Consider the following 14,801-nt stretch of genomic DNA (forward strand, 5'->3'; position numbering starts at 1 on the left):
TTTCAGAGTTAAGTATTTTACCCCGCACCTGTCATCTGAAGAGCTCTACTTGGTCCACCAAATTTAATAAGTGAAATCAGAGGTCTCAACCTCTGCGATCTCGCTAATCGTACGTACCTACAGATAAAATTACGGTTTCACGTTTGATCTCAAAACCAATTTTTAAAAAAATTCAAGGGGCTGTAACTTTTGATCTAGTGGCCCAATCTAAACTGTTGGAATATGGATTCTACAGGCCAAAATCTATAAGAAAATGTTTTTTTCCCAGCCGATTTCAGACAATTCATTTTTTCGACCCAAAATATAGGCAAGTGTATAGCCTTTGCATTTGACCGAAAATCGACTACCATATGTATCAGTATCAGTAGTCCCACCCAATTATGTAATAAATCCATATTAAACCCCACCCACACAGGCAATGCAATGTAATCAAAATCAACAATTATCTGGCTGGAAAATCACAGATAAAGGGCAATACTCAAACCTGTTCAAACTTACAGAAACAAACTAAGAATATGATTCAGACACAGATCCCACGAATAAAGAGGAAAACAGGAAAGTCAACGGAACATGAGTGGTAAACAGTAAAAAAAAATTCTGGCTTACTCCTTTTACTTTTACGTCCTGAGTGGAAATGACATTTTGGATGTCTCAACATTACGCAAGGAAAATTCATTGTGGAAATTCCTCCGCCATTTTATCAATTCAAGAATACCACGTGATGGAGGTTTCTGCATTACCGGCTTGAAAAATTATACCAACATTACCTGTGACATATTCACATGGGAATTTGTTTATGTAGACTTCGATAGTTCCTAAACGCAAGTATTAATAAAGCTCCTTTGGAGATTAACGATCTTGTAATTTTATCTGTGTACGTTACTTTCTGATTACTACGAAGATTCATATTTGTGCATCGTAAAGTATTTTTCTTGAATTTTCACGTTTATGCTACACATGTTGTAAGGACATCCATGGTCGTAATTAGCGTAAGATGAATTATTGATTTTTGTTAAGTATTAACTACGGTTTAGTATACGAGTACCTCATCAGTGTCACACGTTAGCATTGTTTACGCAATATTTTATGTGCCGCGCAATCACTACCCCACTTGTTTGTTTGTTTGTGCTGTTGTCTGTTACAGATTAGCAGAAAGCGCCCTTTTTGAGCTTAACAAGGCCGTTGTGACCTTTAGTTCAAAAATTAATTTTTATTTTTCGATGACTCCTTGATATAATGTTTGGTTACATACTGGTTTTCGATATAATCAAATTGTAATTGTTACATTTGCTTGATATAGCTTCGTTGTTGTCAGCTGAAGGCTGTTTTAATATTAAAATTTTCTCTGGCTGTCTTGTTTTCTGCTTGACGAAACTGGCAACTTCATACCCATATACAAAAGATATGCATTTCCAATGCTAAAATATGCCTTTAGCCGGGAGACTAGCGATTGGTATATCCCGCTCATACGGTATCAGATTGGAGAAGGCCAGGGGAAACCTCACGGTATCCCTTGAGGAGTGTCAGAGAGGGAGACGGTAAAATATAACCTGCGTAGGGCAGACAACCGATAATCATTATTTCTGTAAGAAGTTAGCCTTAATTGAATAGAAAATCAAATGCCTTGACCAATCATATCAATATCGGGAGGGTCGATCAGTTGATGGGCAGTGTCCTCAACTTGCATCTAAACATTTGAATTGTTGGTATTATTACAATTATAATTTTCGAATTGAAAGAAATAATTGTACCAAGAAAATGTTGCGAATTCTATTTTTCCTGAAGCACTGCAAAAGTTGTGGGTTTAAACGTGTGATTGTTTGTTGTTCGCCGTCATTAAATTTAGTTCTGAAGTGGAAAATTCCAGATTCATCAAGCCAAAAATTATTTATCTAAGGATATTTACGTGAATGTGACATTTTTGGGTTTTTTCGTGGAAAAGTTATTTTCATAGGATTTCTTATTTGGTTAACACGTTTCTTTTTATGTTACGCCATATGTTTTAATTTAATTCCATAGATTTCTTTTACCTATATCGCAACCCGAAACCCATTTATTAATTGGTTACATGTAAATTAATTGGATTTTAGTCTGATTGTAGTCTTTGGATGTGTCTTTCGTGTAACGAGCATTAACCAGTCCTATTGATGCAATGTGTGAAATATCGTAACAGCTTCCAAAGTACAGGTAATCTGTAATTGCTTGTATATTGTGTATATGTATTGTTCTTTGCCAAGATAAAAGTTATTATACCCGCCAGTGCCCGAGGAGTCATCAAGCTTGTATTCTTATTCTAATTGTAGTTTATATTTTCATTTACTTTTTGGCGTAACTTGTGCACGCTTGCCGTCCAAAATTCTATGAGCTTTGGCAAACCTCGTGGCCGTTTCCCCGTTTCCCCTGACTAGCCGTGCAAATTAGAGCTTTGCAATATTTTAAGAATTACATTTGATTTCGCACTTCTCATATTCACTAATTCATAAACGGGTTTTGATTAAAATTGTAAACGTAAGATGCGAGCCCATGAAAACACCTTGGCATAACTAAGAGGATTAAATCAGTCCGGGAAAGACATATTTTTGGTAAATTTTTACAATTCTTCAACGTTTTTAACATTTAGAAATGAATAAATGACAACAAGCAAATGTGACTTTTAATTTATTCGATTGCATCGCAACTATTTTACACCCTCAGGTAAGTCGGTAGCTATTGAGAAAAAAGAAACAAAGGTAAGTTTACTTTGCATGCTCAGTTTTTAAGCAGGTAATAAATTACAAGCGTACAAGATAATTAAATACACCATTCGTGATTTCAAAGTGGTTAAACAGTATTTGGTTGCGTGAGCTTTGCACGCTTAGTCTTAACACCTGCAGTGAAATCACGCATAACTGCTAATTAAGGTAGTGTCTTATTTTGAAAATAGTTAAAGACAGAAATCTTATAGTGGCATCAAGTTGTAAACAATCACAGTCGGAAAATAGCATATAATTTTCAGTAAACGCTTAAAGTAGCAAGTTAAAATTGAAACACGACGTCCATAGGATTCGTAGTATGATCTCGGGGTAATGATGATCGGCTGTGTTTATTACAATCCTCACGGAGGGATTCGTTTCCACGTTATTTACGATTTCGAAAAAATATTATAGTTGGAATATATATCACGTAGAAATCTGCTTTGTTCGTCGATGCGATGTAAAATACAAGTTTTGCAATGTTATCCTTTGGTCGGCACAATCCGCATTTGCAACTCGCCGCTTCGAAAAAGCGTAGAATCATTACCAGTCCATTCCGCCTTTTACGGAAAACATTTATCTAATCCAGCATGAAGACCGTATCCAAATGGTTTAGTTTTCCTTTTTTCTTACTTTTTGTTAGCAACCTGCGTTTACCAGAAAATATATTACTTAATCACACTAGTTGTGTTTATTAGCCGCTCGTTTATCTTCGCAGTGCGGATTTGTGGTGTTGAATCTCGATTAAAAGTACTTAAATCCTAGAAAGACTTCTTAGTATACATACGTGTATACCGAAAGATAAGCTCAATATACGAGGCCACTGAATGTGAAGGTATTGAAATTTCCGAGTATACAAGAAGTTTCTCGTTAAATCACACCTTAATTGAACTTTTACTATCGCAAATGGAAATGTAAATAAGATGCAATTAGCACATAATTCGCGAGTTGTCGCCATAAGTAACAACGGAGCATATACGTTCATGTGGGAATGCAATAAACTTTATGCAGGTTAGTACCTATTTCACACACAAATCAAATAAAATGCAGCACACATCAGTAGAGAAGAGTAGAGAACGTTTTAAAATCCGTTTACATTATACACCTCGATACTTTTCTATTTCGCTCATGGGAGTATAGAAAATCCATCAATCCATTCACTCCCATCAATATTTAATGTGCCTGTTTTTGCCCTTTTCTTGCATTGGACGGAAATGTATATGAAAACTCACCGTATATTGCTTTGAATTAATTTCAGTTTGATTCGAGACGTTAAAGGCGTTTTTAGGGATGAAGACCGTCATTGAAGTTCCATAACGAAAGGGTGCAACCCAAATGAACTCAAAAATGTAAAAATGTGTTTCGGCGAAACCTTCCCTATTTATATTTTCAGCAAGCTAAAATATTACAGTGAAATTTTTACCCTAATAACCTTCATTGTGTATGCATAAGCTTAATCTGCGAGATTGTGTGACCCACCCCTAAGCCATTGTATGATGAAACCTTAAACCAATTTGTCTCAATCTGTATGTGCATTATAACACCGTGATTGTTAAACTTAAGCTAGCCCCAAGCATTAATTTTGCCAACAGGTTCGCTACCGTACGCTCAATTAAGTCCGTCACAATCTCTTTGATTGCTAAATCCCGGTCCCTTAATTTATTACGCTCGCCATTATTTTTCTTTGGCATATTTTTCGAAACAATTTTCTAGTGCATCGGGCACAATCAAGAATCTCGATTTTATGTCGAACGTTTTCAAAGACATTTTTATTATATAAGTAAATAACACCTTTGATTGCAGATGTTTGTTTTTATTAGTGCGAATCAATAAATTGTATTCTTGATTTTTGCTATGTGCTTTAGTTTGTGTATCTTTCAGACGGAAGAGGAGAAATGTAAATGTTGCTCTATTCTGAAGTAATAGATTGAATCTTTATATAATCGATTAATGTAAATTGCATGCACTTGTTACAGAATATTTACAGTTGTAATAACATTAAGATATGTTAAAGGCGCACGCAATGTAATCGTTTGTAAACGTTACTAATGATAATCATTTCATTCAAAAAATTGTTTTAGATTAATTAAGAAGTTCTTATTGAACTCTCTATGGTTACACAAAATAACGGTTAACTCATTAATTAAGCTTTGCTTGAACCTAATCATGCATCTGTTTTGATAACGCGTTTTTCACTTCTTATTAAAAACGAATTTGCTTATGGGGTGTAATCAAGATTTGTATTGTACTTGCTTGTTTTTGACTGATTCGCCATTGAACTGCTAAATCATCCGGACGTTAGTTATTAATAATGCGTGATCATCATTTTTTTTGCTATTATTACGTTTTTATATGCAATCACTTTTTGGCAATGAGAATGCCTGATTAGTAACGCTTCAAGCGATGATTTATGATATTCATGTAGACAAAGCTCCGCTATTTTTTGAAACTGGACATCCTAATAGCTGTATCCGAAAATGCTATATCTAGCAACTGATGAACCCGCACAAATTCTTCATTGCAGAAACTATCGCGCTTTTTTTTATTTTGTCACGGGTCGAAATCCGTTTTTAACATGGTCGAATTACTTCTAAGCAATTTGTTAAATACCAGATGGCTTCCGATTAATCTTCTCGAAACATCATAAAGAAATTTAATCGGGACCTTATTATGCATTAATTATTTTTCGAATGTACAGTTCTCATATTTACAATACCGTTTAAATATGATACTGCAAATCTTTTTTCAAATAAAATAAGTTGATATGCATGCTGGAAAAATTCTTAGAGCAAAATTGTACACAATTACCGTCGCCATCTTTCTAAAATATTTTTGGTCACCAGGAGCGTACTATATTCCAATGGCGTATTAAACTTACGTTTTTTCTTAAATGGAATACCCCATATTTTATTGCAAATTTGGAAAGTATTTTATTTTTTAAGTAACATGTGATACCTATATAACGATTTCACTGTTATAACATTTTTCCTCAAAATTTGACAGTTTTTCAAATTTTGTTTTCAGAGAAATCACACTGTCGTCGGCGCTTAACTTTTAAATTGAGGCATAGGCTAAGACCTCTTCCATTGTCACATATTTTTGTAAATTTTTGGAAAAAGAATACGCTATTATATTCGTTATGGCTGGCTGGCTGGCTGTCCGACTGAGATCTCAGCAATGAGACGTCAAATTTTCTCTAAAAGCTTTCTAATGTAGTGTAGAAATGCAGGCTCTAGTCCATTTTGAGTTAGACTACTCGTGAGATCGATCATTTTAAACTTCGCTAATAAAATACTGATCGGTATTACCAAAAATGCGCTTTCATCATGCATATGCTGATTTACTAACTTGTTTAGGTACTTTATCCAAAAAAGAAAATTTTTCATTAACTTTCACCAAATCTAATATTTTTTAAAACTTCAGATGGCACCCCCGACTACAAAACTTCCACTAATACAAGAAAACCACCCGTTCTACAAGAACATTTGAGAGTAAAACCAAGTTGAAACGCCAAAACGCTCTTTTTCGAAGCCATTTTTTAAAAATTCAAAAAAAATATGGTTAACAGGTTATTTACTAAAAAACTGTCGGGTAGATTTATAACTACAAAATATGAAAATGGCACTCGCACATAAGATAGGCCGACGCTTTCATGTTAATTGTGACAGGTGAACATCTTTTATTTTATTTTTTCGATATAGTAGGAACCTAAAAAATTGTATGAGAGTAGAAGAAGTCTGTGCCTCAATTTAAAACTTCGTCGTCGCGTCGGGGTGATTTAGTTTCTCTAAAAAAATTCCTAAAACTGGGGCGTTCCCTTAAATAACAAAATTGATACGCTACTGGAATACAGTATTCCCTTCGTGATGACAAATATTTTAGAAGTATGGGGATGTGTACCATTTTGCTCCAAGGGCTTTTTTCAATATCTTCTATGGTAAAGGAGTTCTGACCTGAGTGTGTTAGATAGAACACCCTGTACAGTGTGTAACATACGAAAATCCCCAAAAAAAAGTTTTATGGAAGAAGAGGCCAAAACGTCTTCAATACATTTGATCGTTTCAATTCAAATGCGATTAGGATTTTAGAATTTATCTACACAAGTTGCCATTTAGGACATGTTACTGTATTGCATTTTGTGTAAACTCTGCTTCGAGAAAATTTCATTTGCAAATGCACAGCTTCAAAAGAGGCTTTATTCATCCAGACATATACATGGTGATTCAAATTCGAGGGCCCCCATGGGATTCTATAAAACTGTAAGAGATAGGTAGGTAGCTTAAATTTGGCAAAGTTGCGTATTTTGATGCTTAACGAAATGCCGTTTTGATACTGAGAAAATTCTTACTATTTTCGGAGATATCCTGAAAAACAAAATTTTTTCAAAATCCTTTTATTTTTTACCGAAGTTATTTAAATGATATTTCAAAATAAATGGCTACTTTTTTCCTTCTACAAGATGCTAGTTTTAAATTTTAAGTCTGACGTTTCGTCTCCAGTTAACAACCATCATCAACTTTGTGTATTTCCTAAAAGAGCAGGGGCGATTTCTTTTTAATTTGGTAACAAAAGATAAGCCTAGTTACGAAGATTTTTGGAATACACCACAGTACTTAAAACGGCAACTACAAATCCATGGCGTTACACAGTTGGGAATTCCGAAGACTGGATGTGGTCTTGATAAGTTAGACTTAAATTAATGCTCTCAGTTAGACTGTGTATACGAGCTCCATCTTGTTGAAAAAAAAACCTTCATGCAGAAAAAAAAATTTCTTATAGAATGTGGCCTGTAGAATCCATAATTTCAAACAGTTCCAAGATTGGGCTACTAGTTCAAAAGTTACAGCCCTTTGAATTTTTTTCTAGTCTATAACTTTTGATTGAGAAGTCTGATCGAAAAAGTACAAATTGATTTGGATTCTACGCACCCAAATTAATAAGAAAAAGTGTTTTCTCGAGATATTTTGGTGCAGTCGATTTTTGGTAAAAAAGGAAGGTAATAACTACCTTTTTTTGAGCCCCGAAGCAAAAATTGTCTCAGATCGACCCGGAAAAAAATTTCTTATAGAATTTGGCCTGTAGAATCCATAATTTCAAACAGTTCCAAGATTGGGCTACTAGTTCAAAAGTTACAGCCCTTTGAATTTTTCTTCGAAATTGGTTTCTAGTCTATAACTTTTGATTGAGAAGTCTGATCGAAAAAGTACGAATTGTTTTGGATTCTACGCACCAAAATTATTAAGAAAAAGTGTTTTCCCGAGAAATTTTGGTGCAGTCGATTTTTGGTAAAAAAGGAAGGTTATACACTGCCTTTTTTTGAGCCCCAAAAAAAATTGTCTCAGATCGACCCGCAAAAAAAATTTTCTTATAGAATGTGGCCTGTAGAATCCATAATTTCAAACAGTTCCAAGATTGGGCTACTAGTTCAAAAGTTACAGCCCTTTGAATTTGTTCTATAACTTTTGATTGAGTAGTCTGATCGAAAAAGTACAAATTGATTTGGATTCTACGCACCCAAATTAATAAGAAAAAGTGTTTTCTCGAGAAAGAAAATAACTATCTGACGCTGATCCTCATACTAACAGATTGACATATTCCGTGATAAATTATTTTTTTAGATTCAACAGTAATTATACAATTAATAGCTGTAAACAGATAAATATCCTTTCTTACTTTGTTAGTCACGTGTTTAGTATATAGGATCATATGAGCATCTAACATTACCTCCAAATAGCGTTTGATCTATGTACAATAATGCCTCTATGGTCCCATGTTTCATTACAGTGTAAAGGTTGACATGCAATAAATATATAGCTGGAAATGCAAATTTTGTCATAGGCTAGCCCATTGTACTGCTGCTAGACTATCTTTACGTGGAATCAAAGCTTAAATTGGACTCACAATATAAAAAATAATTTCTATTACACTCTTCACATTGAAACTTTGAGTTTATTTAGTCGTAAATTGCAAGTCTCATCATACATAAACGGCTTCGAATTGTAATCTTTTGCTTGTCATAGTGAATTGAAGTTATACCTGCTACCTAGGAGTACTTACATTTAATAGATCATTGTTAACCTCTCCCAGTACGCCTATAAAACACATCAATAGCGTAATTGATCGTGTCGCAGGAGATTCAAGACTTTTCTAAGAAAATTGCATTACCTACAAGCTGTTTGCGATACAAATGTAGCTAACCTCGAAAGAAGGTTTGATTATATTTTTAATTCCACGCATCGCTTCCTTTTTCGCCCTTTTCCATATTTATTTCTACATTCTCGTAGAAAGGACACGTGGAAATTACGACAAATGGTGACATCTTCAACAGATATTTTTTATTCGTCTAAAAAAGAATAGGACGATTTCCTCATTCAAGTGTTCCGGGTATTGCTACCGCTCGCATAACAATAAATGAATACAAATGACAGAAAACTTAATTTATGTATAAACCAAAATTGTGTTCGTATGTGGCGCCGCAATATCTTGTATGCGGAGTTCACGTACCCTCGAGGAATTAATTACACGAGTATTGGTGATGAAAAGTGGACTTTTTAGGTCGCGTTAATTGTTCTCCCTTAAACTGTTTGATTCCTATTGAAATGGCATCCCAGTTCACACGTTAATGTTTAAATTGTATAGACAGTCTAATTATCTATTATAGTTTCGGTTACATGCACGAGAATATATTCGTGCCTTAGAAACAACTTTAGAATTTCAATATGTTATTTCTCACGCAAAAATAATGGTTTGGGCGATCACCTACATTTTTCAAGACACAATTTCGTAGGTAACGCACGTAAACTTAACGGTTAATTGCAGAACGTTTAATGCATAAATGCACTTCATACATAATGGACATTTTCGTGAAGTATCCTCGAAAGATTAATACATATTATTACTAATACACGTTTTGTATGTAACGGATTCTATCGCTCTATAATTGCCGATGGGCCCATCTTTTTGTTATTTTGCGAATACCGTTACCGTAATAAAAAATTACGACTGTAATTGTCGAATTTGTGTTTACTAAATATACTTTAACCTGTCATTGCTTTGATGGATGGTTTGTTTAAATAACAGAATATTAACTATTTTATGTTTTTCAATTACATTTAAGTGAATATACACTATCATTAAATTCGGGTAGTCACGTTTGTAACACTTTGCTTTGCTTTATGGAAATGATTCGCCGTCTTTTTTATAGTCGATGGACCAGTCGAAAATTCCACTTATAGAGTGACGAAATAAACATCTGATCATTATTTTTAGGCTTTTTACTACTGGCTTATTATTTTTTTCATTATTGCTATCCACATCGATATGGTTGGTGGAAACCGCAAAGTTTTGGATTCTTCATTATTGCACACCAAGGAAGTTCCATTGGAAAACATCGCCATCTTATGTAAAACCAACCATGTGCATTACCTACTTCGAAAGATTTGCACCTGGAGATTTGAATATTGTTCCTAAATTGTTCAGTTCTACGTACATTCCTTTTGTCGTTACGAAGAATATTTTCCGATACTTCGATTTTGTCTGCGTTACTTCTGTCGTTACGAAGATTCAGTTTGATACGTTGTATCCTTCAGATTCGTTCTTTTTGTATATGAAGATATTGAGTTAATTCCTTTTAAATTGGAAATGAGTTTTTGAAGTTTAATACGAAGGAAAATTGAAATGGGAAATCATTGGAAAATTCTTCCTATAGGTTCTTATCCTAGTTAATATGGGATTGCATCGTCGAAAAACCCTGGTCACGTGCTCGACCGTTATGGTTTAGAATTCTGTTTATTAGTATGTACAGTGTTACGGGGCTTGTAGCTTGTATCATCTATACTCCGCGAAGTTCTATTTCGAATATCTTCGTAATCTTTTTTATCGAGCTATAAAATTAAACTCGAAAACTTTTGCAAGTTCTGAATCATTTTCAAATATCTTCTTAAAAGTTAAAACTTAATTAAGAGATTTTAATGAATCTTCTTTATCAAGCTATACGATTAAAAACAAAACCACAAGCAAGTTGATATTTACATTTAATAAACTCGAAGTTCTATTTCGAATATCTTTCTAATCTTTTTTTACTGAGCTATAAAAATTTACTCGAAAGTTCTAAAACTTATTTCAAATACCTAAAGAACCTCAAAATTTTGTTTAAGAGACAGAAAGATTTTAATGAATCTTTTTCATCGATCTAAAAAATTAAACTTGAAAATGTTCTGAAACGTACAATTAAAAACAAAAACCATAGGTCGAGCACGTAACCAAGGATTTTTCACCGGGGAAAAATCCCAGGACACAACCTTACATCACAAACCAAGAGCACTCTTTAGTTACGTAAGCGTGAAATCCCAGACCACCAAGTTTTTAACGGTTTGGTACATTTTTGTTGAAATATGCCAGAACATGTCGGTACTCCGATCTGAGACCATTTGCACCAAGAATTTAAATATAAACATTTTATCGAGTGGTGCAAATTTGATCAAAACCCTTACAAAGTTCTTGTTACGTCAGAAATATGTAGAACAATATTTAATATTCTAAGAAGATGCTATGACTATGTATTAATTTAACTTTACTTTCATCGCCCCCCATTATTACATATCATTTTGTGTACCGTATAATAAACAAAAACAATAATTTTATGCATGGCCCCGTATTGTATCCGAAGCACATATTTACATTTCTAAATTTCCATTCTAAATTATTTACTTTCGCCGTGTTTTAATTTGTTTTCCTAATGCATTTTAATTCCGCGAAGAACGACTGTATTTTACATATTACTCCTGAATATTTGTCTTGAAGTCATTCGTTCTGGGCTTAATTTACTTTCGTTTGTTGGAATCATTTAAAATACACAGCATTCTTCTATATTTGTACATATTAAATATGCAAATATGCGGAAGACCCGTTAGGAATATTGCAACAAAGTTTTACTTGTCCGTTTAAATTGAATTCCCCCGTTAATATTGTACTTTATTAGGGATTGCGTAATTTATGTTAAAAAGTGCGTATCCAGTAATAAATTGTCTTTTTTGTGTTATTAGCAAGGCTTTATAATCATCCATATTTCTTTAAGGGTGTTGCCGTTTATGTATTTACATTAGAGCGTGCTCATTCATTAGTGAAGAGAGGAAATCAATAGACAGGGATGTAATTTTTTTTACTACAATTCCCGTTAGATTTTCGCATTTAAACACGTCAAATGAGATGATTAACGTTGACGGTGCATGTGCATACCAATGCATGATAAATCGTTAGTTGTAGCAAACTTTTAGCGAATACGTGTATATTAAGTGCCCGATTAAGCTTGGGATTAATAATAACTTACCAGGTAGAACATCAGCATTTGCACTAAAGATAATGCAAAGTCCTGTTTCATAATTGACGGCGCGGCAGCTATCATTTCCTTGGCACATTTCTAGGCAGTCCGTTAACATCAGCGTTCCAGGGATCGAATCTAAGACGTTCCCCGGGGCAGAGAATACGTAACCTGTGACCAGTTCAAATCCTATCATATCGGGATCACATTCGTCCATAGGTCCTGGTAAAGGTGCACCGACCTTTTCGGGTACATCAATAATTTCGCTGTCCGATGACGTCGATTCGTTTTGACCAGCCGCTGCTGTTATAAGTACCACTAGTGTGACTATTTTCCAACTCATTGTCGATTTTTAATCTGAAAACACAAAAAAAAACATTGAATTAGGTCAGGCAGTTCAACCACAATGCAGTTAGTAATTTTTGCACTGTCCCGTTAGATGTGCACATTTCATGGGAATTGCGTCCAATTGATCTGATAATGTGGAATATTTGAATGCAGATGAATTTAAATACCGAATCTATCATTTGCAGATGAATATCGGTAACGCATAACGTACGCTAGCAACTTAATGCCAATAGCAATTACCACAATTGCATAAAACAATATGCAAATTGTATATCTTTCAACCACAAAAACCCACAAAGGTTCTTGACTTGACCTCCATTCGAGCGATGGATAAAATACACACTGCCAGAATTAGACAACACTTACTCTCAATTAACACGATGGACTCAGATGATAATTCAGAAGCGGGGCTGGTAGTGATCACAGAACTAGATTTCGCACCTAAGCACCATGTCACCCTAATGCATGCTACGAATATATTTGCATACGCAAATAATTTACTCGTTATCTATTGTGAAAAAACAGATTGCGAAACCGGGCACGATTTGAAACTGAAATTTTAATGCCAAGTATCCGAAATTAATTGTAATTTTATGAAAGTCGTAACTTCACCTAATTGGCACCCCATCAGTTTGGGTAACTGGACTGGTAACAAAGCGTTTTTTTTTTCTAAAGGAGACGCGATAATTTCTTGACTTGGCAAAATTGTATTTCGGTAACATTGACAATTATTATATAATTGTCATGCACCATTTGCGTATTGATCATTGACCTGTATTTGATGAACGAGCCTTTTTGTGTTAAGATGCATTCTATAGATAAGATTTGTGTTTTCGACAACCGCCCGCAAAAAAAACACTTCCTTGACAGTTTACAAAAGTATTTCTTGTTGTTACTATCCCGGATCAAGTATAAAAGTTGTCACTTTAGAAAACTAGTCTGTTTTCATGTCTTAACCAATTAAAATTTCTACGATAAAATATACCTAACCATCATATGTGTTTAAAAATTATCATAAAAGCATACAAATGATTTTCATGCTTCTTTCTTGCAATGAGACAATATTATTTGTGCGAAAAAGTGAATCAAAATATGCCCAGCAATGAAGGATAGAATTACTCCCCACATGTGCTTAAACAGAGTTTGTACTTTCAGCGACTCTAGTAAAGCATCAGATCATAACTTTTTCTTCATGGAACTGTAAGTACCTTTAAAGTTGTGTATTTCTCTCCTTTGCCAACAAAACAGTAAGCTAGTTAGCTAGACCTTTTCTTCTTCGCTCAGCTTTCGTCTGTTTCAGAATCTTTTTGAAAACATTTTTAAAACCTTGTTCTTTCATTTTGGAAAAAATCTTAAAAAACAATCCTAGAAGGTTATATTGGAAACCTTCTTGAAAACACCTTCATAAAGATCTTATGAAACCTTCTGAAACGTCTACCCGAAATCTTTAAGGCTAACCCTTTAGAATCTAAACCATTCCGAAAATTTCTCCTTGGAAATCTTCTTTGGAAGTTTCTTCGAAATATTCCTACAATTCTATACAAAGAATCCTTTTGGAGAAACCCTCAGGAATCTCATTAGAAACCTGAATAATCTTATTGGAAATCTAAGAAATTTATTTCGAAATCTTCTTAAGTGGGCTAGTAATAGAGACTCGCCTCGGAAAGATGCTCAGGAAATCATCCTAATAATTCATATTCGAGTTTTTTTTATATCAATTCCGATGTGAAACTTGAACAGTTTGACCTGTTTAGGGATCCTTAGGAATCGTCTTCCTTCACTTCATCAACAAGTTATTAGAAAGCTTCTTAGAGTGTTTAAAACAATCTGTCCTTCTAGAAAATTGTACTGGAAATTTTATATTAGAAATAGTATTGGGGCTTCAGAAACTTGGGAAGCTTTTAAAAAAAAATTGAAAATTGAAAATATTGAAGTTATTTTAAATTCAAATGGTTTTAGATCTTTAGAAGCCTTCCTAGGAATCTTTAGGGTAAACATTGTCTCAGAATGTATGTACGAAACTCTTCGAAATTGGCTTCAATTATCTTCAAATAGGTTCTCTTGAAAATGCGCTAATGTAGATTGAATTTATTGTATCCGGATTGTTCAAGTCTACTAACCGCCGATTAAGTTTATAAATGAAGCCGTAAAAGAAGACTTTATTAGTTAGAAGTGCATATTTTACATTACAAAATGACTTCGTTCAAGTAGGCCTTAAAGGTTTCGATTGCCCACATTCATAAAACCGATTGCACCTTCAAGAAAGAGATTAAAATAAAATATGTATTGGATGGTAATTAAAATCCTTTTGTTAAAAGTTAAACTCGGGCGGTTACTGCTTTTGTGACTGATCTAGCTACCCCTGAAGAGTAGCAAGTGCTGCTTATTAAGTCGTTTTTAAG

General features: G+C 34.1%; 1 protein-coding gene across 2 annotated transcripts in view; it reads right to left on the reverse strand.

The window, feature by feature from the left end:
* The window catches only part of LOC116167246, a 90,405-nt gene that overhangs the window by 26,422 nt on the left and 49,182 nt on the right, over window positions 1-14,801 (reverse strand). Inside the window, exons 1-2 of one of the 2 annotated variants that reach the window (XM_031482559.1) lie at window positions 12,611-12,635; window positions 12,061-12,408 (exon numbers count right to left, since the gene is read on the reverse strand). In XM_031482559.1, the coding sequence (XP_031338419.1) occupies window positions 12,061-12,394 (334 nt within the window). In that variant the 5' untranslated portion in view covers window positions 12,395-12,408; window positions 12,611-12,635. Of the gene's footprint in view, window positions 1-12,060; window positions 12,409-12,610; window positions 12,636-14,801 lie in introns of those variants that run through there. The other variant, XM_031482558.1, reaches the window with a different exon arrangement.

This window comes from Photinus pyralis, unplaced genomic scaffold (assembly GCF_008802855.1).
Source record: "Photinus pyralis isolate 1611_PpyrPB1 unplaced genomic scaffold, Ppyr1.3 Ppyr1.4_LG3b, whole genome shotgun sequence".
Lineage (NCBI taxonomy): Eukaryota > Metazoa > Arthropoda > Insecta > Coleoptera > Lampyridae > Photinus > Photinus pyralis.